The following is a 25,401-nucleotide window of genomic DNA, read 5'->3' on the forward strand; positions in this document are numbered from 1 at the left end:
TCCAACTTTAGTATATATAAATAAAAATGACAACTTTAAAGTAAAATACTTGATTCTAAAAGAGAGAAATCATACCAGACTGGGAACACTTGGCCAATTCCTAGTCACAGTCACACAAAACTACCTTCCACAGAAAACTTACCAGTGAGACAGTTAAGTTTCTGCTTTCAGCTATGAAGAATTAAACTTAAAATGCATTCACTCTTTCATCTTCTAATGAAAAGGAAACCTACTCTCAGAAACAGCATAAGCATTGTTACAGTGGTCTAGCTCCTAAGTGAAAATATGGGCTGAGTTACAGTTTACTTAATAACCTAGCTGAGAACCCTTTGAAAATTAGCTGCATGGATCAAAGTATTTACATAAGTTCAAGTCTTTATCTTAAAAGGTAGCACAGGTCCTTAAACTTCTTTAAAAAGCACATTTAAATGAAAACTTTGTCACAACCAGTAAAAACCTTCATTGAGAAATGTTTCTTAAATATCAAATTTCTCTTCACAGACGCTATGTCCATTTTCTTCATAATCTTCTCTTGTTACCACCATATCTTCAAAATCGTCATTCTCTGATATCAGTTTTCCACCTTCCCAGGCATAAGTAATAGGGCTAAAAATAAAGGTAAAATAAATCAATGCAGATGATTGAAAACTAAAAAGCCAAAAACATGATTAGTAACTAAAATGTAGCAATCTCTACCCAACAGAAAATCATTTAAAGTTTGAACTTAAAATCATTTAAAGCATAAACTTCATAGGATTAAGCAAACTCAGAAAGAAAGGAACCCTGGTCAACACAACAAATAGTTGTTCTTTTAGTTCTTTCCCTGTGCCCAGAATTCTAGTAAAAAGAATACAAACAAAAGATCAAAAATACATAGTACAAAAAACACTGTCCTGAGTCTAACTTCTGTATGTGGCAAAGACGTCATCACACAGCAACCCATGACACAGCTATTATAACTCCCATTTGACAGATTTGGAAAATGAGGTTTAGAGAGATTAAGTCTGAAACTAGATTTAACCTGGAAGTGTTTTCACACAGTCTGTGCTTTTGCTGCTATACTTTGTTGCCTCTCATAAATGAGACATTTAGAAAACACAGTGCATGATACACAGTTTAATGGTAGGACATGGACAACAAGTAAAACTAGAGCATTAAACATTTAGTTTGGCTTTATTTACAAGCAAGCTTATATACTTTGTGTTATGAATTAATTCTATTTCTACTGTTCCTCTATGTATCCGCAATCCAGTTTCAAATCTAAAAAATGAGAAGAAAAAAAAATCTAAAAAATTAGAAAGAAAAAAGTTAATGTTTTCCTTATGGTATTTATTCCATTTCCAACCTTGGGGTGGGGACAGAGAGAGAGAGAGAGAGAGACCGCGCGCAGTAGTAGTACAATAAAGATTTGATGAACAAAAAACAAAACTATTTTTGTGCATCTCTTAGCCTGTAACATGTGCATAACTTACATTTAAAATGCAGGATAAAAAACCAATATGCTTCATGCTCTACACAGAGTATATGAACATTAATGCTGATAAAAATCATTTCAATATCTAATGGTTATTTTTTTTACCTGATAGCTACAAAACTAAGTAATCAGATGAGGGTCTTCTGTTCACTGCTATAGATTTTGGAAATTTTTATGTTAGCTTTAAAACAAAACTCTAAAATTAAGTCAGGTATGGGGAATCTTGTTTACAACTCAGGCACTTAAGATTTGGGAGGGAGCAGTTATTTAGACATGTATTTGGGATAAGCACCTGCTTAAAGGTAAAGAGAACTGGGTTTTGATCTGGTCACGGCTATCAACTCACTGTAAAGCTTTTGCCAACTCCTGAGCCCTTGTTTCCTTATTTACAAAATAAGAATGGTGAACAGGATGATGTGTAAGCCTTTCTTACAGCCCTAAAAATCTGCCTTAATTTTTTTCCCCACTAAAGTGGAAATGGTATCTGCTTTTTCTCATAAAACAGGACAGGAAGATACATATAAAACAGTTTTGAATTTAAGAAAAACTAATTAAATGTAAAAGTTAATTTAAAATATTTTAAATTTTAAAAGATCTTAAAACATTCCAAAACAGCTTATGAATTGACATCTTAATAGGGCAATTCTTAAATTTCTATTCTTGATAGCGACTCTCAGGAAATGATACGCCTCAGATAACTCAAACAGCTAATAATCTAATTGCTTTGCCTGTAAAAGTCTCTTAGGAACAAGGACTGACTTACTATAGGGAAGTGACCTCATATTAACCAAGTGCCCACTGTGTACCAGCCATTATGGTGGATATTTCACATACTTCATCCCACTGAATCCACTGAAATGGAAGGTTTATTACTTCAGTTTTTGAGAAAAAGAAAATGAAGATCCCAAAGGTGAACTAAACCTGCCAACGTGGCAGAACCAGGTTTTAAACTCCAGTCTGCCTATAGACAGACCCCTTTAGCTACAAAATGATTTCCATGTTGTTTCTTTATAAGCCAACACTTACTTTTCAGGCAGCACAACAGAAACATCATAATCTGTTGGAGTGAGACATCGAACTTCTGAGTAAACCCGATCCCTAAATCCTGGGAAAAGGGAATTCCCTCCTGTCAAAACAATGTTCTTAAAAAAATGTGGCTGCATTTCTTTAAAAGAACAAAAAGGAGAAAGGGAAGAAAAAAAGGCATTAGAAAATCTGTTTCCTTATCTTTCTGGAATGATAAGGATGAAGGCTTACGTAAAAGCAATTAGAGATTATAGTTACTGGTTGGGAAACCATATAATTTTTTTATAACCATATAAATTACAATTTCTAAAATTTTATGAGGTTATAGTTTACACCAATATACATACTAAACAGAAATATGACCTCATAGATATTGAAAACAAAGACTAAGGTGAAAAGGTTGAACTATAGGCTACTTACTATATTATACGGGTAACTTATACAAAAATTAGTAACATTCTAGTAGCAGACATTTGATAATTATCATTGTTCTTCCCTAAAATGGAAGGGGTCTTTGTGTAGGCTGAGACTGTTAGCTAGTGTAAGGATAAAAAGGAGGTCCTTCATGACATTTGTACTTGGGAATCCAAATTTCCATATTATCTCACTGAGAGAGATATTTGTGTAAGTACTATGCAATAGTTACATTTGATTGTGAAACATACTCATAATCTATAATAATATTTAAAGAAAGGACCTTATGTTTTACACTCATTAAAGTTACATGATGGCAAACATTAAGTGCCATATGGTTAGCCAGTGTTAAAGCCTACTAAGCACCCCTGGGAAACTTATCAGCAATTACAATAGTAAGCACTAGCCATCCACCTAACGCTGCTTCTGTTCCCAAAACAAGGAATGAGTTCCCATATATTGATATTGAGTCTCCAGGCATGACATTAAAGGAGTGCAGTATAAAATGCTGTATACTTACTTCATGACTGTAAATTTATATAAAATGTGAAAGTAATATAAAATATTAATATGAAAATAGTTGTGAAATAATTCTTCATTGGTTTTCTCCAATGCCTACAGTGTTCCTTAGGAACTAGGAAGGCATTTTCAAGATGTAAAAGTACTCTACAGCTACAGAATAATAGTTAAATCACGCTTTAGGAGAATCCAGACATCACTGGGAAACACCATACTTCGATCTCATTACAATTAACTTCCACTATATCAATCCAAACAGAACAGAAAGAATAAACTAGTCCCACCAAAAGCTGAAAACCATTAGATTGTTAAATTATAAAGTTCTATTCTGTGCAAATCTTGATTAAATTGAAACTTTTTCTAAAATGGATATGGCAACTTAACTCATAGAGAGATTAATTTCTTCAAGTTTAAGTGGACAGTAGTGACTTTTCCCAGATTTATAATCTAGGACCAATAAAAAAAATGATTCAACTACACTACTGGATCTGGAAATCTCTACAAATAAAACAGACTTGCCATTTGCTGAAATTATTTAGAACAGATGACTTCTCTAGGGTTCATAGAATTTATGATTTTGTAAAAATAGCATTACTACTCAATATTTTAACTATGTACCTTCAGGTAAATTCTGAATTGAATAGACAATCGCTTCTGGAATTCCCATTTCTTGAATGCCTATATCAGAAGGATTAAAGAGTATTTCTGGAACAGCAAATCTTTCATTGGCCAGACGAAGAATTTGTTCCCCAGATTTATATTTTCCACTTAACACCATCTCTTCTCTTGGCTTAAAAAAAAAAAAAAGATAAACCATTTAATCTACATTACCTAGCTCACAAACTAATAACACTTAGTAATATAGAATACTAATATATGGCCCTGGCCAGTTTGGCTCAGCGGTTAGAGCGTCGGCCTGCGGTCCAGAGAGACCCGGGTTCGGTTCCCGCTAAGGGCACGTACTTCGGTTGCAGTTTGTCCCCGGCCCTGGTTGGTCGTGCGGGTGGCAGCCACTCGATGTGTCCCTTCACGTCGATGTTTCTCACTCTCTCTCCCTTCCTCTCTCTCCCTCCCACTCTATCTGTACAAAAAATGGAAAAATATCCTCGGGTGAGGATAAAAAAAAAGAATACTAATATATGAACATGTTCTTGGAAATTTCAGGATTCTCAAGTTAGAAAAAAGTGGTCTTCTCTGCTGTTGCCTAAACTACACAAATAAATAATTACTGACTCTAATATAATTATTCCCCTAAAGCTAATCTGGCTTTATCCCACACACTGTACTTCTTTTTATTTTTTTAAATCCTCACCCAAGGATATTTTTCTGTTTATCTTTACAGACTAGAAGGGAGAGAGAGAGGGAGAGATAAACATCCATGTGAGAGGGACACATCGACTGGTATCTCCCACACACCAGGGCTGGGGAGAAATCGCAACCAAGGTTCATGGCCTTGACTGAAATCAAATCCGTGACTCATAAATAGTCTGTGGGCCGATACTCTAACCGCTGAGCCAAACCTACCGGACTACCCCACACATTTTTTTTTTTTTTATCCTCACTCGAGGACATTTTTCCATTTTTGCTCAGATAGAGTGGGAGGGAGGGAGAAAGAGAGAAACATCAACGTGAAAGGGACACATCAAGTGGCTGCCACCCTCACGACCAACCAGGGCCGGGGACAAACTGCAACCGAGGTACATGCCCTTAGCGGGAACCGAACCCGGGTCTGTACAGACCGCAGGCCGACGCTCCAACTGCTGAGCCAAACCGGCCAGGGCTATCCCACACATTTTAAAACAGAAAGAAAAGAACAGATGAGAGGGAACCTCATAAATTACCTATAATAGTAGACTAATTCCTGTTTCTAGAGAATAAGAACATACTCTTAATAGAAAACACTTATACATTCTTCGGTACATCTTTAAATTTATTCAATCTCTATTTAATAATCCAAATGATTTAAACAAATATATGGACATTATCACTGAAATTCTTATTATTTATTTTCTGCTAACCCACCCATCTGTGAGCTGTGTTCCTGAAGGGCCAGAAAAAATAATCTCCTTCTACAATATTATACATCATTAAAGTAATATTCCCTCTCAATTTTACTAAGAATCATCAGCTCTTCTAGATTCAGTTATAGACATCCACTTCATTTGACTCATATATGAAATTTTCTCCCATAACAATGTGTATTCTAATCCTTAATATATAGAAATACTTAAAATATACCAAAGAAAATACCAGTAATTTATTAAAGTATTATATATAAAGAATTTTATACTAACCACTATACTGTATACCTGAAACTAATATAATATTGAATGCAAACTGTAATTAAAGTAAAATTTTTAATATTATGGATTCCTAATAATCAGTCATCTCCTCTCTATTCAGATTTCAGCTTCCTCAAGAGAGGCTTTTCTGACTCCGAAATAAAAGGTCCCTCCATTATTCTCTACTATCACCCTTACATATTATCCTTCATAGACTATATTGTACATGTCCACTACCTAGCACAGCATAGCACTGATACACAATGAGTATTCAATTAATTCTTGAACAACGGGCATGTGACCCAGCAAAGGTCTGTTACCATTTGGAAATTCCATGCTCAAAACGATATCCTAAAAACTAAACAATGTTCACAATACTATAGGAAGAACAAGGAAAGCTACAAATCACTTTTAACCCAATTAAACTATAATTACACTAGCAAAGAGAATACTAGTTCTTCACAGATAAAGTATTCTTCTTTCTTAGGTAAAATGAAAACTATTTACTATAAGTTTACAAATTCATTTAGAAGTGATATTGGCTTGAGTCAAAAGGACATAACTCATTTGTCAACACTCAAAATAACCTGAGACGGATGCAGACTTGGAGAATTTCAGTTGACAAAACAGATTATGTAGTCCATGGCCTTGATTTTCCAGAAAAAGGTCATGGGACTTACCCTGGATCAAATATTTAACTAGAGGAAAGAGCCAGAACTAAATACCCTTGCTGAATGTAAGCTCTAAAGCCATTAGCTGTTAATATGTAATCCAGAACCACAAGTAGTTTCTGCTTTTAAGAATACAATTCCAAAACAAAGATTTTTCTTTTAGACAGACAAATGGAGGAGGTTATAGGGCTGCTGGGAGTTCCTATTTTAGTCAAGGTAGGCCACGGTTACTGCACAGCCCTCATAAATTTCATTCTGGTACCATGAAGGAAATGATCAGTTTAAATTACAATGGCTCTGGCCCTGGCCGGTTTGGCTCAGCGGTTAGAGCGTCGGCCTGTGGTCCAGAGAGACCGGGGTTAGGTTCCCGCTAAGGGCAGGTACCTCGGTTGCAGTTTGTCCCCGGCCCTGGTTGGGTTGTGCGGGTGGCAGCCACTCAATGTGTCCCTTTCATGTCGATGTTTCTGCTTCTCTTTCTCCCTCTTCCTCTTTCTCCCTCCCACTCTATCTGAACAAAGAACGAAAAAATGTCCTCAGGTGAGAATAAATAAAAAAATTATAATGGCTCTGCAGAAAGTGGTAATATTATGAAGGCTATCTTCTCAATTTAAGTCAGTCAAGTGCATTACACTTTAGTAGGCATCCTCCTTCTAATAAGAGATAAAACTGGAATTTCTATAAGTTGTAATCAGTAACAGTATTATAGACTTTATTATTGTTACTATCATCACTACAAGAAAATCAAGTTTGTAACTTTTCCCCAAGTATTTAAAAGTACTCTTTTTCCCCAAAAAATATGTTTTCATTGACTTTTTTTTAAAGAAAGGGAGAGAAACATGGATGTGAGAGAGAACTATCTATTGGCTGCCTCCTGCACACTCCCTTCTGGGGATCGAGCCCACAACCCGGGCATGTGTCCTGACCAGGAATCAAATCAGGACCTCTTAGTCCATGGGCCAACACGCAATCCACTGAGCCATATCAGCTGGGCTAAAAATATTCTTGAATAAACTATCAAGGTCCAAATTTTAACAATATCCTAAGTGTCAAGATTCTCACATTTTTCTCTATATGTAGTATTGTTTTTCTAATTTCATAAATATTTATCAGCTCTCATCAAAGTTGTTACATATCAGGCAACAATTAAAACAAAATAATTAAATATTAAATTAAAAATAATACATTTCGCCCTGGCAGGTTTGGCTCAACAGTTAGAGCGATGGCCCGCAGACCAAAGAGTCCCAGGTTCGATTCCAGCCAAAGGCACGTACCTCAGTTGTGATTCATCCCCAGCCCTGGTTGGGTCATGCAGGTGGCAACCAATCAATATGTCTCTTTCACATCGATGTTTCTCTCTCTCTCTCTTCTTCCCTCTCTCCCTCCCCCTCTATCTGGAAATAAATGTAGAAATATTCTCAGGTGAGGATAAAAAAAAGAGCATCCGCCCTCAGACCAAAGACTCATGAGTTCAGTTTCCGGTCAAGGGCACGCACTTTGGTTGCAGGTTCAATCCCCAGCCAAGGTCGGGTTGTGCAGAAAGCAACCAATCAATGTCTCTCTCACATAAATGCTTCTCTCTTTCTCTCTCCCTCTCCTTCCCTCTCTTCCTCCCACTCTATCTAAAATCCAATGGAAAACTATCCTTGGGTGAGGATAAAATGATAATAATAACAACAATAATAATACATTTCAGGAGTAATTCTAACATGCACAAATATAGCTTTCTAAATTTAAAAAATTATTAAGATATATGCATGACTCAACACGTACTGTGAATAAAGTATAAATTTTAACACTAATTAACAAAGTAAAGACTAAACCATTATTTTTGAAATAAAGATCCAATTGTAACTCTCCATCATCTGGCAAAAGTACAGTCCAACTAACTCCATTCAACTGATATTAAAGTACAAAACCAATAAGAAATCTATAGTTAATGAAGCACAATCTATAATAAGATTCTGATCAGGAGGCCAGGGTCAATAAAAGAGCTGCAAACAATGTAATGTGGCTTCCACCTTTTTCTCCAAAGATAATGAGTAAAACAATAGTCAACTATAATAACAACACCTCTACTAGCTCACTATGCAAGGTGCAGGTTTGAGAAAACAAGGCTTATGATTTGGCAAGGAGAAAGTGATACTGTTCCGTAGATAATGGCCAATAAACTGATAGATTGTCATTGGCAGGACAGAAAAGAACTACATTTTTTAAAAAAGAAAGTTTCCCAAACCAGTTGGCAGTCCAATCACCTGGAAAACACTTTTTCTTTTATTAAGATTATATGTGGAATCTAATGTACAAAACAAACTGACGAACAAAGTAGATCCAGAGACATGAAAGTATGGAACAGACTGACAATCTCAGAAGTGGGGGTTGGAGAGATTAATCAAAGAATTTATCTGCATATAAGACAGCAGACAACATGGACACAGACAACAGTGCAGTGAAAGCCTGGGGGCAGGGAGTGGGGTGGAGGTGGTCAATAGGGGAATAGAAGGGTGAGGGATATCTGTAATATCTTCAACAATAAAGACTGATTGATTGATTGATTAATTAATTTAAAAAGATTAAATCTAAGTTTTCAAACTCGGGCACTAAGCATTTCCAAGGACAGGAACTGAGAACATAGATACACATGGTTCTTCAAGTAGCCAGGTGACTCCTATGACCAGTCAGGTTTGGAGAAACTGGGACTCACTGAAACTTTACTCAGAGTCCACCCCTACAGAAATACGGATTGCTTTACATCGGCCATTAACTCTCCAGAGTGCTGCAAGTTCTCCATAAGGTGTTTTACATCACTGGACTGCTTTAATCAGCTATAATATATAAGGATGATCAAATGGGCCCAATGAGAAAACAGCTTGACAGCTATATGTTTAAAGCAGTCTATATAAAGATAAAAACACACCTTCCATATGCTAAGTAGGACTTGGGCCTCCAGTTTCTCTCCCTAGTTTATATCTTTCAGGTAACCTGATTCCATACCTGTCCCAATTCCCACTTCTGAAAGCCAGCTTAGGTCCTTCCACAAGGATCTGTGTCTCAGGACATTAAAGGATCATTACAATTTTAAAAGGCATCAGGTAGCATTCTCTGAATTCTGATTTGTATTTCACCTCAATAATCTGGCCAAAAAATTTTTTTTTACATTTCAGGCATGCAAAGGAATATAAATAATTATACAAAACCCATGTATCTATCAATCAGTTTAATGCAATTTTACAGATAAATTAACACTCGCCTTGTCAACTTGGTGCTATCATTCATATGCAGTTTTATACTTTCACTTCATATTTATATAGTCCTAAACAACAAATTATTATTCTGCATAGCCTGAAACTAGACAGAGCCTCCTAAAACTTACCTTTAGATATCATCTTTTAAGTGCTTTAGATAAAAACGTATTTCTGGGGCTTAGCCATGATGATCTTGTAGCTATACTTCATGTTTACTGCTGCTTATTTTATAATATGAATACACCAAAATTTATTTATTCCATTAGTGAATATTTTCTTAATGTTAACTTAGTTTTGTACTTTGGCAAATATGTTAACTTTTTTTTTAATTAAAAAGATTTTTTTGCCCTGGCCAGTTTGGCTCAGCGGTTAGAGCATCGGCCTGCGGTCCGGAGAGACCCGGGTTCGGTTCCCGCTAAGGGCATGTACTTCGGTTGCGGTTTGTCCCCGGCCCTGGTTGGTCGTGCGGGTGGCAGCCACTCGATGTGTCCCTTCGCGTCGATGTTTCTCTCTCTCTCTCCCTTCTTCTCTCTCCCTCCCAGTCTATCTGTACAAAAAATGGAAAAATATCCTCGGGTGAGGATAAAAAAAAAAAAAAAAAAAAAAAAAAAAAAAAGATTTTTTTTTTTTGCAGCCTGGCCAGTGTGGCTCAGTGATTGACCATTGACCCATGCACCAAGGTCACCAGTTCAATTCCCAGTCAGGGCACACACCCAGGTTGTGGGCCTGATTCTCCAGTGAGGGGCATGCTGATGTTCTCTCTCATCGATATTTCTCTCTCTAAAAATCAATAAAGAAAAAAATGTATATAAAAAAAATTTTTTTGCCCTGGCCGGTTTGGCTCAGCAGTTAGAGCGTCAACCTGCGGTCCAGAGAGACCCGGGTTCGGTTTCCGCTAAGAGCACGTACCTCGGTTGCAGTTTGTCCCCGGCCCTGGTCGGTCGTGCGGGTGGCAGCCACTCGATGTATTCCTTTCACGTCAATGTTTCTCTCTCTCTCTCTCTGTTCCTCTCTCTCCCTCCCACTCTACCTGAACAAGGAATGGGAAAGTGTCCTCGGTTGAGGATAAAAAAAAAAAAAAAAAATTTTTTTGCCCTGGCCAGTTTGGTTCAGTGGTTGGGGTGTCGGTCCTCAGACCACTGAGTCTCGGGTTCAATTCCAGTCAAGGGCACGTACCTCGGTTGCAGTTTCTCCCTGGACTTGGTCGGGTCATGTGGGAGGCAACAGTCAATGTGGCTCTGTCACATTGATGTTTCTCTCTGTCTCTCTCTCTCTCTCTCTCTCTCTCTCTCTCTCCCCCTCCCACTCTATCTGATAATAAGTAGAAAAATATCCTCAGGTAAGGAATAAAAATATTTTTTTCCAATTACAGTTTATATTCAATATTATTTTGTATTGGTTTCAGGTGTGTGGCATAGTGGTTAGACAATCATACACTTTACAGAGTGTTCCTCCTGATGGTTCTAGTACCCACCTGAATATTTAGGTTCTTCCCAAATTTTCACTCTTTGATATATAGCGCAATATTACTATAAATATCTCCTTGTGCAAATATGCTTGCATTTCTTTTTTTTATTTTTTATTTTTTTATCCTCACCCAAGGACATTTTTGCATTTATCTTGAGATAGAGCAGGAGGAAGAGAGAGAAACATCAATGTGAGAAAGACATCGACTGGTTCCCACCCACATGACCCCAACCAGGGCCAGGCGCAAACTGCAACTGAGATATGTGCCCTTAGCGGGAACTGAACCCTGGCCTCTCTGGTCTGCAGGCCGATGCTGTAACCGCTGAGCCAAACCAGCCAGGGCCAAATATGCTTGCATTTCTAACATAAGTTTTTAAACTTCCCTAACAGTCCTTATCAAGCCAGTCACAAGGGCAAACATCCCATTTACCCAAACAAAGAACTGATCATTTACCTGAGCTGATCAAAGACACTGAGAAACTACTTTGTTTTCACATCCAAGATAAACTACTTCTCAACACTTTGAAAGTACATTGGAATTTGCCCTTTTCAACTACAATCTGATCATGTCAGACCAAATATGAGTGAAATTCAGCCCTGGGTCAGCTGTATCAATAATATTTACAACAGGCAAATAACCAACTTCCAACTGAGTTTAATTTCTAAGTAAACAGAAAAGGGGTAATCATAATACAGATATATCATACTGTTTATCTCCAGATTTGTCACTTGGCTGACAGTTCATTTTCTAAATAACATTAGTGAGATATTTATTAATCATTTAGGCACTTGTGCCTGGAGAAATGCACCAGGAAGACAGCTGTCACTAATTCTGTTAGGACTGCACTGATCTCAGTTGGATGCTTTCAAATCTGACTGAGGTGATCACTCGAAGAAATATAATTGAGGATTTTTCAAATTACCTTACAAAAGCCCTTTTTAATTGTACTAAAGTCAGGCAAAACATAGTCTATCATGACTGTATTTTCTTCTCCTTTCAACCTAGAAAAAAAATAAAGATTGATGAAATATTTTAACTATGTATAACATTCCCAAGAATCAACTTCCCAATTCTTAGATTACCATTATACGTACTTGGCAATATCCATATCTCTATAAAAATCCTGAGACACATAGCATACATCTTCTTTCACTTGATTAATCACATGTGTTTCATCCATAACATGTAACTGCCTAGAAAGAAATAAAAATTGTAAAATTTAAAATGAAAAAGACCCCAGGCCGGTGTGGCTCAGTTGGTTGAGCACTGTCCCGTGCACTGAGAGATCACCAGTTTGATTTCAGGTCAAGGAACATGCCTGAGTTTCAGGCTCAATCTCCAGAGGGTGTCATGCAAAAGGCAGCCAATAGATGTTTCCCTCTCTCTCTCTCTCTCTCTCTCTCTCTCCCCCCCCCCACCCCTGTCTCCTTTCCTCTCTCTCTCAAATCAATAATAACATATATTAAAAAAATAAAATGGAAAAGATTTAAATATAACTTACAATGATCATTTAAAATATTTTTTCTAGAATTAAATTTTTCAGCAACTACTTTTTAAAAATAAATTTTTTAATGTGTAAAATATTTGTAACTTTATGAAATACTTATTTCCATTATCTTAATCAACATATTATCTCTCTGAAGGCAAGTATAAGTCTAGTTTACAGAAGGAAATTAAAAACAGGCATTGAACAACAACATCAAAATTACAACTAAACTACAGAACAACCATCCTTCAAAGCCACCTGAAATCAAGCTGCATGGAAGTCCTACAACTACGGAATTAAAGCAGCAGCCACATCGAGACTGGTAGGAGGGGCAGAGGTGAGACGGGTTGGTCCCACACACACGTGTGCCGGATAAAAATTGGGAGGATACCTCGGCTGGGAAGGTCCTCCTTGAAGACTGAGGGGTCCCCATCACACACCAGGAGCCCTGCTCAGGGTTCCAGTGCCAGGAAGAGAATCCCCAAAACTTCTGGCTGAAAAAAACAGCGGGAACTAAGGCTCAGGGAAGCTGAGGCAGCTGGAGCCTCAGGCAGCTCCTCTTAAAGGGCCCGCACACAGACTTATCAGACTCACTTCCTCTAAGCTTGGAGGGGAGGCAGCTCAAGGGGCGCCAGAGACATACAGGGAAGAACTGAGCTGTTTGGCATTGGAGCAAGGGCTGGAGAGGGGGCTTTCTCCGGGACAAACGTGCTGTCAGAGGCCTTTGTTCCTTTGGTGAACCCTTCCCTGGGGCGGCAGACAGCCACCATATCTGGGACTCCAGCAACCTGGCTCACACTGGTAACCCGCCCTGCGGATTCCCTGTGGCCCCGCCCCACCCAACTTTCAGGCCCACCCAAGCTGATGCCAGTTGGTTGGTTAACTAGAGGATTGGCCTGTCTTGGATCCTGCTTCAGGTTTTCCTAAATTCTTTCAAACAAGCAGCATCTGGTCTCAGCTAGCCCCATACCTCTCATTAAGCAATACACAGAAACAAACACAGGGAGGCAGCCAAAATGAAGAGACAAAGAAACAGGTCCCAAATGAAAGAACAGAACAAAACCCCAATAAAAGAACTAAGCGAAATGGAGATAAGCAACCTAACAGATGCTGAGTTCATTATACTGCTTATAAGGATGCTCGATGAACTTAGTGAGAACCTCAGTGAACTTAGTGAGGGCCTCAAGAGCATAAAAAAGGACCAGTCAGAAATGAAGGATGCACAGTCAGAAATGAAGAAGGCACTAACTGAAATAAAGAATAATTTACACAGATTCAATGGTAGAGTAGGTAAAGCCAAGAAGCAAACCATCGATTTGGAATATATGGAAGCAAAAAACACCCAATCAGAACAGCAAAAAAAAAAAAGGATCCAAAAAAATGAGGATAGTGTGTGTAAGGAACCTCTGGGACAACTTCAAGGGTGCCAACATTCGCATCTTGGGGGTGCCAGAAGGAGAAGAGACAGAACAAGAAATCAAAAACCTTTTGAAACAATAATGGCAGAAAACTTCCCTAACTTGGTGAAGGAAACAGACATACAAGTCCAACAAGCACAGAGAGTCCCAAACAAGATGAACCCCAACAGGCCCACACCAAGACACATCATCATCAAAATACAAAAGATTCAAGACAAAGAGAGAATCTTAAAAGCAGCAAGAGAAAAGCAATTAGTTACCTATAAGGGAGTTCCCATTAGGCTGTCAGCTGATTTCTCAAAAGAAACTTTGCAGGCCAGAAGGGAGTGGCAAGAAATATTCAGAGTGCTGAAAAGCAAGAACCTACAACCAAGATTACTCTACCCTGCAAAGTTGTCACTTAGAATCAATGGCCATATAAAGAGTTTCCCAGACAAGGAAAAGCTAAAGGAGTTCATCACCACCAAACCATTATTATATGAAATGTTGAAGCATCTTCTTGAAGAAAAAGATAAAAAATATGAAAAAACAAAATGGCAATGAATACATAGCTATCAACAATGGAATCTACAAACAAAATGAACAAGCAGAACAGAAACATTCTCACAGATATAGAGAACATTTTGTTGGTTGCCAGATGCGAGGGGGATTGGGGAATGGATGAAAAAGGTGAAGGGATTAAGAAGTACAAATTGGTTGCTAGACTGACAAACCTCAAAGGGAAGGGGACTGGGGGGGTGGGAAGAAATAAACCAAAGAACTTATATGCATATATGCATAACCAATGGACACAGACAACAGTGTGGGAAAAGGCAGGAGGGGGGCGGGAGTGGGGAGGAGGGGGTCAATGGGGTAAAAATGAGGAACATCTATAATACATTCAACAATAAAGATATAATTTTTAAAAAAACAAGCATTGAGGGGTAAGGTTTACCCAATTAAAGAGCAAACATTTTCCTCCAACCATTCTGAATAGAATCTTGCCCTGACTCTTTGCACTTTCTCTTCTGATTACAGAAGTATTGAGTCAGCACACAGTACCTGGCATGTAGTATATGATTAATAAATATTTGATGAGTGAATCAAAAAACACAGGCTTAATGTATAAATACTTTTTAAATACAAACAAAACTGTAAGTCTGGCCAGTGTGACTCAGCGGTGGAGTGATGACCCATGCACCAGGAAGTCACAGGTTCGATTCTGAGTCAGGACACATGCCCAGGTGTGGGCCCGATCCCCAGTGGGGGACATGAAGGAGGCGGCCAACAGATGTTCTCTCTCATCGATGTTTCTACCTCTCTCTCCTTCTCCTTTCCTCTCTCTCTAAAATCAATGAAGAAAAAAAGTTTCTTTTTAAATGTAAGGCTATTTCCTTTGAATATTCTCCTCTGTACATAGATTATATATATATGTGTGTGTCTACTTTTTATGTTTTAGACTAAACATTATCTCATGAACATTTTCTTATACTATTACATATTCTTTAAAAATGATTTTTTGACTTTCAGTCAAGATGGCGGCGTAGGTAAACACAATATCACCTCCTTGCACAACCACCTCAAAATTGCAATTGCAACTAAACTACAGAGAAACCATCATTTAGAACCACATGGAATCAAGCTGAATGGAAGTCCTACGACTACGAAATTAAAGTAGAAGCCACATCAAGACTGGTAAGAGGGGCAAAGGCAGACAGGCTGGTTCCACATCCACATGTGACAGATAAAAATCAGGAGGACAGCTGGATGTGAAGTTCCTCCCTGAGAAGTGAGGGGTCCCCGTCCCACACCAGGCACCCAGCTCAGGGTTCCAGTGCCAGGAAGAGGAGTCCCCATAACATCTGGATGTAAAACCAGCTGGAACTGAGGCTTAGGGAGGCTGAGGCGGCTGGAGCCCCAGGCAGCTCCTCTTAAAGGGCCCGCACATGGACTTACTCGGACTCGCTCCCTCTAGGCTCCAGGGTAGGGGAGGCATCTTGAAAGGCACCAGAGACATATGGGGAAGAACTAAGTTGTTTGGCATCGGGGCAAGAACTGGAGGGGCAGCTTTCTCCTGGACAGACATGCTGTCCGAAGCCTTTGTTCCTTTGGTGGGCCCTACCCCTACAGGGCAGGCAGACGGCCTCCATATCTGGGGCTCCAGCAACCTGGCTCACACTGTTTGCCCCGCCCTGGTGATTCCCTGAGGCCCCTTCCCACCCAACTTTTGGGGCCACCCAAGCTATTTCCAGTGGCTTTACCATTGGATTGGCCTCTCTTGGCTCCTGCTTCAGATTTTCCTAAAATGTCTCAAGCAGCATCTGGTCTCAGCAAGCCACATACCACTCGTTAAGTGGCCCTAGGCCTGGCACTAGAAGCAGCCAAACTTGGTTCACAGCTTGGCTTTTCCTGGGCATCTCCAAGCCCAGCACAAGAAGCAGCCATCGGCAGATCACTTTGTAGCTTACGCTGGGCGGCCCTGGGAAGAACACAGGCAGTGGCTGACCTTGCCCCAGAGCCAGCACACCCAGTGGATAGCTTCAGACCACATCAAAACACCACCACCCAAACAACCTCCACAAGTGACACACTCAATGAATGGACTCAGTGGGTAACAGAGCCCTGAGGAGGTAAGTCTTGCTCTGTGTGTTGGGCCCTACCCCACTGATCTTCCAAGGGAGTCAGAGGCCTGTCGTCATGGGCACAGCCAGTCCTTGCAGCTGATCAGCCTGAGTAAATCCCTCCCACTGATGTGCCAACACCAATCAAGACTCAATTACAACAGAAGGGTGGAGAGTCCACATTTGGGGTGCACCTCAAGAGCCCAGCTGGGGTGAACAGGGAGGTTGTGCCACTGGATCCTACAGGACACCTACAACAATAGGCTACCCTACAAAGCCTAGGAGACATAGCAACTCTACCTAATACATAGAAACAAACACAAGGAAACAGCCAAAATTAGGAGACAAAGAAACATGTCCCAAATGAAAGAACAGAACAAAACTCCAGGAAAAGAACTAAACAAAATGGAGATAAGCAATCAATCAGATGCAGAGCTCAAAACACATGGTTATAAGGATGCTCAAGGAACATAGTGAGAACTTCAAAGAACTTAAGGAAACCCCCAAGGAACTTAGTGAGAACATCAACAACATAAAAAAGGACCTAAATGAAAAAAAGAATAATTTACAGAGAATCAATAGTAGAGTAGGTGAAGCCAAGAAGTAAACCATGAATTTGGACTATAAGGAAGCAAAAAATACCCAATCAGAACAGCAGAAAGAAAAAAGAATCCAAAAATATGAGGATAGTGTAAGAAGTCTCTGGGACAATGAACATGCCAACATTTACATCTTGGGGGTCCCTGAATGAGAAAAGCGAGAGTAAGAGATTGAAAACCTATTTGAAAAAATAATGAATGAAAACTTCCCTAACTTGGTGAAGGAAACAGACATACAAGTCCAGGAAGCACAGAGTGTCCCAAACAAGATGAACCCAAAGAGGTCCACACCAAGACACATCATCATCAAACTGCCAAAGGTTAAAGACAAAGAGAGATTCTTGTTTTGTTTTTTTTATCCTCACCCGAGCCTGTGGACTAATGAGTCTGGGTTCGATTCCGGTCAAGGGCACGTACCTCAGTTATGGTTTGTCCCTGGCCCTGGTTGGGATCATGCAGGAGGCAGCCAGTCAATGTGTCTCTTCCACGTCGATGTTTCTCTCTCTGCCTCTTCCTCCCTCCCTCCCACTCTATCCGAGGATAACTGGAAAAATATCCTTGGGTGAGGATTAAAAAAATTTTAAAAGTAAATAAATGAAAAGTAATGGCACAACCCAGCTAGTGTGGCTCAGTGGACTGAGTGTCATCCCATGGACTTAGAGGTCCCAGTACAATTTCCCGACAGGGCACATGTCCAGGTTTTGGGCTAGATCCCTGGAAGGGGGCGTGCAGGAGGCAGCTGATCGATGTTTCTCTGTCATATCAATGTTACCTCTTTCTCCCTTCCTCTCTCTCTAAAAAAATCAATTAAAAATATTTTGAAAGTAATGGTACATCTATCTGACAGAAGAAAAATGGTAAAGGAGGAAAGAAAGGTAAAGAAAATGTAGATCCACTTACTTTCTTATGTAATATAGAGGGGCGCCAACAGACAGTGAGAGTATCATACTGGCCAAAGTTAATGTAGCAAGAAATTGAGACTTAAGAATTCTACTTATATTTTTAAACACAATAAAATAAAAAATAATAGCATAAATAAAATTTAGGAGGCAGAAAAATAATTGGGAGGTGGCTAAATATAGTAATTCCCATCTTTTAATAGTGAACAGTCAACTAATATTATTTAATCCAGAAACAGAAATATCAATATATTAGAGTTCATAGAAATTAAAAAATATAAATACAATTCACATATTACACTGGCATGAGAGATGGAAAGGAGAGGCAGAGATTTATTTTTCTTTTAGACCCTTATTTCTTTATTTTAAACTGGTTTTATAATGCACATGTACAACATTTATAATTTTAAAATACTATTAATATATTAAATTCTGTAGAATTTGGAAATGTCTTTTGATGGACACTACACCATTTTAAATGCTAGAAAGCTTTTTGACTTAAACATCATTAGTATTTATATATGTGATATAACTTTTTAAACAATAATAGTATGGATCTGCCTCCTGAAGTTACAGATAAAGGTAGAAAGTAATTTTAAATTGCATGAAAAACTTCACTGCCACACCCCATCCTCCCAAAGAATAAAAGCTAAGTGTTACCTATAAGATATGATCTCCTTTAGATGATTGGTTAGGAGTTTTCCTCCCACATTTATCCTAAAAAGGAAGAATGCAAATTTGGATCAGTTTATGACACATTTTTCAGTCTTATCCTAAGAAAAAACATAAAAATTAAATACAACTCACCGAATAATTGCTTCTTTTTTCTTTTTACTTCTACAGTACGGAACTATATGTGTAAAGGAGTATCCACTGTCTACAATAATACAGCATAATTCAGAAGGATTATCTCGGAAATATCTATGTGCACTGAGAGCTCCAGCTATTAAAGAAAAAGATAAAGAGACAATAAACATTAAAGTATATTTAATTTAAAACAATAAAGGTAGAAACTAAGTCAATCAAAGACAAAGTTAATTTATTATATTTTTAATTTTGACAAAACTTCTTTACAGTGTTTGAAATGTAAAATGGCTCAGCAGTTAGAGCGCTGAACCTCAGACAGAGGAGTCACGAGTTTCATTCCCAGTCAAGGGCATGTACCTGGGTTGCAGGTTCAGTCCTGTGAGGGAGGCAACCAATCGATGTGTCTCTCTCACATTGATGTCTCTCTCTCCCTCACCCCTGCTCCTTCCCTTCCACTCTCTCTAAAAAAAAAACAATCAATGGAGCCCTGGTCAGTTCGGCTCAGTAGTTAGAGCATTGGCTTGCAGACCGATGAGTCTCGGGTTCAATTCCAGTCGCGGGCACGTACTTCGGTTGCGGTTCATCCCTGGCCCTGATCAGGTTGTGCGGGAGGCAACTAGTTGATGTGTCTCCTTCACATCGATGTTTCTCTCTCTCACTTTCTTTCTCTCCTTCCCATTCTATCTGATGATAAACAGAAAAATATCCTAGGGCCCTGGCTGGTTTGGCTCAGCGGTTAGAGCATCAGCCTACAGTCCAGAGAGACCCGGGTTCGGTTCCCACTAAGGGCACGTACCTCGGTTGCAGTTTGTCCCCGGCCCTGGTTGGTCGTGCGGGTGGCGGCCACTCGATGTGTCCCTTTCACATCGATGTTTCTCTTTCTCTCTCTCTCTTCCTATCACTCTATCTGAACAAAAAAATGGAAAAATGTCCTCGGATGAGGATAAAAGAAAAATATCCTAGGATGAGGATTTAAAAAAATAATAAATAAATAAATAATAAAACATCACTTTTTTTGTGGAAAATATGTTACATTTGTGATCAATCTTAAAGGTAAATATTCATTTCATAGCTTATAATAATTATTTTAACAGCAGATGATTTTACTGAGCATTTATTATATGCTGGGCACTAAATTCCATGAGTATGTGTATTTCAATGTTTCAACAATCCCATTTTACAGAAACTGCAGCACAGAGAAGTTAAATAATGTGCCCAAAGTCACACAATTAGAAACTAACATAAAAAAAGAAAAAAAGAAAAAAGAAAATAAAAGAAACTAACAGAGCCAGGATTCAAACCTAAGCAGTGTGACTCTAGGGCAGAGCTTCTCAACCTGGAAATACTGACACTTTGGGCAAATAATTCCTTGCGGTTGGGGCTGTCCAGTGCATTGTAAGATGTTTAGCAGCATCTGTGTCCTCTGCTCACTAGATGCTAGCAGCACTCTCCCAGTTGTGACAACCAAAACCTCTCCAGACATTGCCAAAAGTCCCCTGAGGAGCACAATCACCTTTAGTTGAGAACACTGTTCTAGAGATTCTGCTCTTAACCATTATAGTATATTGTTGCTTTATACAGACTTTAATTCTGCAAGGTAAATATTTGAACACATTCATTGTATAGCCATGTAATGTAATTCTAACCTTTAATAAACTTACTTCTGGATTATATTTACAGATTTTTTTTTTCATGTTGGCAGTGTGAACTATTAACATTATTTCAATCAATAATAATAACAATAGCAAGCACATATGTTACACAAAAGATAACTACCTCAGAAACAATCATCTTTCAGAGATTAGAAATATGTGGCTAGTAACTTCATTAGGGAGAAATATATTAGTAAAAGGATAAAATGAGAGAAGTCTGACTAAATAATCTCTAAGGATTCATCTAATTTTTAAATTTCATGTCTTATTTCCTTCAAATCTAAAAGAATGTCACCCTATTTACATCCATATTCACATCACTCCATTTCAACCAAAACTTGAACTCACCATTTACTCTTAATACTGCTTGGAACTGATATTCTTCAAATAAGATTTCATTCATTGATTCTTGAATTGAAGTGAAGTTAAAATATGGTTCTGTGATAATAATATTAGTATCTATAAAATCAACCTATGAGAGAAAAACAATCCCCAAAATTTTATTATTTTGTGGTTATAAGCACATTTTACATATGTAAACAAACTTATTTTAAACTCACAATAATCCTAAAAGACAGGTCTTATCACATCTGTTTAATAGGTGGGCAAACTAAGGCACACAAGAGTTGATTGAATAAGTTACCAAGGTTCATATAACTCGTTAGTGATATAGCTAGGATTTGAACACAGGAAGTCTGGTTACAGAATTCATGCACTTTAACTATTATTCAATATTTGCTGTCTTAATGGTAGCATTAATAAAATAGTACGTACTATTAAATTGTTTAAAGATAATTATGCAAAAGCAATAAATAACTACAAGCTCTGGGGCTGTTGCTATTTTTCTTTTAAAAGTTAAAAGGGGAAAAGCTTAAAGATATATAATGTTTACATAATTCTCTCCCACCCATTCTTAAGCAGTATTAAAATTTGAATATTCTCTCTGCATAATTAAAGTAATACTACAGACATTAAAAGCACAAATTTCTCATACTGTAATATTCACACATTCAAATATGTCGGCAAAAATATTTTATTATGAAAATAAAAATAAGATGCTGAATTGGTCTAATAATAATAGAAATCTAAAGTAAAAATTTAATCTTGAGATTCATATAAACTATCTCTTCTCAAACTCAAATTCTACTTCAATACAGATATTATATTCACTTGCACTTATTTAATATTTAGAAAATCAAAGCCAGGCACAGTATATTAAGTAACTTAAGTATATATTTGCAGCATATTAAAAAGTTTATAAATCTTAAAATTCAAATAAATTTGAATACATACTCCAATTTGTTACCTGATACATTTCTTTTCCAAAAAGGTAATCCCAAACTTGTCTTTGAACATCCCAATTCACCAAGTAACCCTAAAATATTTTTTTAAATAAATTTAATTATCAAAAATATTTGAACAATTAAAAATGACATATTAATATATTCTAAGTTATCTCTTTATGTATACCTTCACCAGTCTAATGCTATTTGAATCTCAAACTTATCATGTTTTTCTCCTTTTAGAAGTTCAAAAAATTACAAATTAACAATAACCAAAATGTCAAGGGTTCAAAAGACATACCAATATGTAGAGATATGTTTCTCTATACTTGTTTTCTTTAATGTGTTCCTCATTTAAGTACATAAACAAGTAAAATTAAAATTTAGTATCCATACCCACAATCAGTAACTAAATCATGGTTATCATGGTTGGTTTTTTTGTTGTTTTTTTTTTTAACCTCACCCGAGGACATTTTTCCATTTTTTGTTCAGATAGAGAGGGAAAAAGAGAGAGGAAGAGAGAGAGAGAGAGAAACATCGACGTGAAAGGGATACATAGAGTGGCTGTTTCCCGCACGACCCATCCAGGGCCGGAGACAAACTGCAACCGAGGTATGTGCCCTTAGCGGGAACTGAACCCAGATCTCTCTGGACCGCAGGCCAATGCTCTAACTGCTGAGCCAAACTGGCCAGGGCATGATTGGTTATTTTTTTTTTTTTTTTTTTTTTTTTTGATTGATTGATTGATTTGGAGGATGGAGAGAAAGAGAGAGAGAGGATAAACATCGATTTGTTGTTCCATTTATTTATGCATTCATTAGCTGACTCTTTATGTGCCCTGACTAAGGATCAAACCCACAATCTTGGCATATCAGAACAACACTCTAACCAACTGAGCTACCCGGCCAGGGCACGGTCATTTACTTTGAACAAGACAATTTAATTTCAAGTTTTGGTTTTAATAACATCTTTTTTTTTTTTTACTTTTTTTGAAGAGAGAGAGAGAGAAACACCGATGTGAGAGAGAAACATCAATTGGCTGCCTCCTGCATGCCCCCTACTGGGGATCGAGCCTGCAACCTGGGCATGTGCCCTGACTAGGAACTGAATAGGGACCTCTCAGTCCATGGGAAGATCTCAATCCACTGAGCCACACCTGCTGGGCTTAATAACATCTTATTTAAAATTTAGCCCCAGCTTGGTTGGGTGTTGTCTGGTGTACTGAAAGGTTGTCACTGCAATTCCCAGTCGGAGTACATACCCCGGTTGCAGGCTTAATTCCTGGTGAGGTAGACGATAGATGCTTTACTCTCACAAAGATGTTTCTCCCTCCCCCTCTTCCTTCCTCACTATCTAAAAATCCATAAAAATAATTTTTTAAAAATAGCCCCGGCCCGTTTGGCTCAGCAGTTACAGAATCAGCCCGAAGACAGAAAGGTCTTGGGTTCAATTCCCAGTTAATGCCACATACCTGGGTTATAGGTTCGTCCCTGGGTCCAGGCTGTGCAGGAAGCAACCAATTAATGTCTGTCTCTCACATCAGTGTTTCTCTCTCTCTCCCTCACTCTCTCTCCCTCCCTCCTCCCTCCCTTCCACTCTATCTAAACAAAAATCAATGGAAAAATACCCTCAGGTGAGGATTAACAAAAAAATTAATAAATAAAAACAAAAATTTAAATGACTTGTTTTAGAGATCTAAAATATTTTCATACATACAAAATCTTATATATACATTTAAAAATATCTTTAAATTTAGGTCTATAATGCTAGAAATGATATACAATAATTGATATTATGATATGAAAATTACCTTTTGAAAAGGAAGGATGTAAAAGAGTCCAGAAGGGTCCTTTATTTCATCTATCTGGTTAGCAGTAAAAGTTTTAAGACGTGCTGTTTTTGACCTGAACTGACAGTTAGGAATAACCCTATAAACAAAAAATCAAATAATATAATTATTCCCTAAATATTTAGTTGCTATAAATACATTTACTTAACCATTACCCATTTCTGGATGCCAGAAAATATCCAAAACCAGTGTTTCTAATTGTCTTCAAATAATAAAAAATGTCTTTTTTTTTTCTTTCTTTCTTTTTTTAGGGCTCTAGTATATACCAGGTTATATATATATACCGGACCCTTTTTCTTTCTCAAATAATCCTCAAGAAATCCTCACAGGTGGGTACTGGTTCTGCACCACACAGATGAAAAGGGGACCTAGGTAAAATTCTTGGTCTTTCTGGCTTTAATTCATAAATTCTTAATAACATTCAGGTAAAATGGCCATAAAAATAAATTTCCATGAAGTCAAAGATTTTCAATCAGCAAGACGCTTTGAGTATGGAAGTACAAAGTGGTTTTAAATGTGGTTGCTGTCTACTGTGGGCTAACAATCTGTTTAGGAAGATAAACTAGAGCCATTATCAATCATACACACATGTACGTTTTTCTCTGTGTTTAAACACATGATTTTTTTTTAAGCTGCATTGTAGTCAATCTTATAGTTGTTGTACAATTTTAATAAATGTGGTATTCTTGATTATTTAGCATGCTTTTTTTTCTTTTGCTACCATTCACAATGTCTATAAATAATTCAGAGCATCCTGTATTGACTCTTATCAAGCATTCTCTAATTTATTCGTTAGGTAACTGATAACAGAATTGCTGCGTTAAAGGATATAAACAATGATATACATTGTTAAATGTTTTCCTTAAGACTGTAACAATTTACGTTCCTAAGGAGTTCTACTGTTCTCTTTAAAAAGAAAACGGAAAGGAGGAAGGAAAAAAAGAAAAAGAAATCATCTCTGAATAATAGAAGAAAAGCAAGTCTTTACATGTGTTTATTCTTTATGCAAACACATTTTATGACTTCTATAATAGTATTTGTTTAATTGACTAATCAACCAGGTCAACCAATGAGCACTTCGAAAAGCTTAGACACAGCTTTCCAATTCTCCAGCCACTAAGACAGTGGTTTTTTACATTTTGGGGGATCGTGGAACCCTCTGAGGATCTGAAGAAAGTTATAATCGCGTATCCAAGAAAAACGCATATACACACAAAACGTTGCCCACGCCTTCTGAAGATGAAAGAACTTTGAGTATACGGACCCCCCCCCCCTTTCCCGCTCCCCCAATGAGGAGGCGCTTCTCCAGAAGGCTATTTTACCGAGCCATTTCCGTTTACAAAACAAAACACACGTCCCACTTCCCGGCCGCACGGCCCAAAATTAACCTCAGCATTCCAGTTCAAAACCCCGAAGCACCTAGCTCGACCAGAGCATCCCCGGGCGCAGGTGAGGGCTGCGCGGGGCCGTTGGCCGTTCACTGACGCCCAGGGGTGAAGCGTGGCCGGTGAGACCACTGGGCGTACAGGCCCCGCTTCTCAGAAAAAACGAACACTTACGAGACATTTGCATGGCTGTAGCCGATTTTGGCGTTGTAGGCTCCGTTATCCAACACTAATGTCGTCATTTTTAGCACGAAACAACGCCGTTTCCTCCTCTTTCGGACACTTCTCACATTTTCTTCCGGCACTCTATGGTTTGCATGGGTGGAG

General features: G+C 38.1%; 2 protein-coding genes across 5 annotated transcripts in view; one reads left to right on the plus strand and one right to left on the minus strand.

The window, feature by feature from the left end:
- The window catches only part of DEPDC4 (DEP domain containing 4), a 45,328-nt gene extending 26,294 nt beyond the window's left edge, over positions 1 to 19,034 (plus strand). Inside the window, exons 9-10 of one of the 3 annotated variants that reach the window (XR_004958258.1) lie at positions 15,510 to 15,674; positions 18,942 to 19,034. Coding sequence is in view for 2 of the 3 variants with exons in the window: in XM_036250675.1 (XP_036106568.1) it covers positions 7,584 to 7,649; positions 12,740 to 12,786 (113 nt within the window). In the remaining variant the exon portion in view is untranslated. Of the gene's footprint in view, positions 1 to 7,583; positions 7,650 to 12,739; positions 12,860 to 15,509; positions 15,675 to 18,941 lie in introns of those variants that run through there. The other 2 variants (XM_036250675.1, XM_036250676.1) reach the window with 2 other exon arrangements.
- Positions 1 to 25,401, minus strand: ACTR6 (actin related protein 6). 2 transcript variants are annotated; one of them, XM_036250680.1, is made up of 11 exons: positions 25,249 to 25,401; positions 23,651 to 23,768; positions 21,864 to 21,932; positions 20,906 to 21,029; positions 18,906 to 19,041; positions 18,759 to 18,815; positions 12,191 to 12,289; positions 12,019 to 12,097; positions 4,052 to 4,223; positions 2,501 to 2,579; positions 1 to 606 (listed from the first exon to the last, which is right to left on the minus strand). In XM_036250680.1, the coding sequence occupies exons 1-11, from the start codon at positions 25,314 to 25,316 to the stop codon at positions 477 to 479; spliced, it is 1,131 nt and encodes a 376-aa protein (XP_036106573.1). In that variant the 5' UTR covers positions 25,317 to 25,401; the 3' UTR covers positions 1 to 476. The 2 variants fall into 2 exon arrangements, with proteins under 2 accessions (XP_036106573.1, XP_036106572.1); XM_036250679.1 differs by having other exon boundaries at positions 2,501 to 2,639; positions 25,249 to 25,399.

This window comes from Molossus molossus, unplaced genomic scaffold (assembly GCF_014108415.1).
Source record: "Molossus molossus isolate mMolMol1 unplaced genomic scaffold, mMolMol1.p scaffold_m16_p_10, whole genome shotgun sequence".
NCBI classification, from domain to species: Eukaryota; Metazoa; Chordata; class Mammalia; order Chiroptera; family Molossidae; genus Molossus; species Molossus molossus.

Excerpts from the sequence above, each read along its gene's own strand:
- ACTR6 (XM_036250679.1), bottom strand. The coding sequence starts at position 25,316 with ATGACGACATTAGTGTTGGATAACGGAGCCTACAACGCCAAAATCGGC. Across the intron at positions 19,042-20,905 it reads AGCAGTATTAAGAGTAAATG|CTGGAGCTCTCAGTGCACAT; the intron begins GTGAGTTCAAGT and ends TTTCTTTAATAG. Across the intron at positions 18,816-18,905 it reads AAAAAAGAAGCAATTATTCG|GATAAATGTGGGAGGAAAAC; the intron begins GTGAGTTGTATT and ends CTTCCTTTTTAG.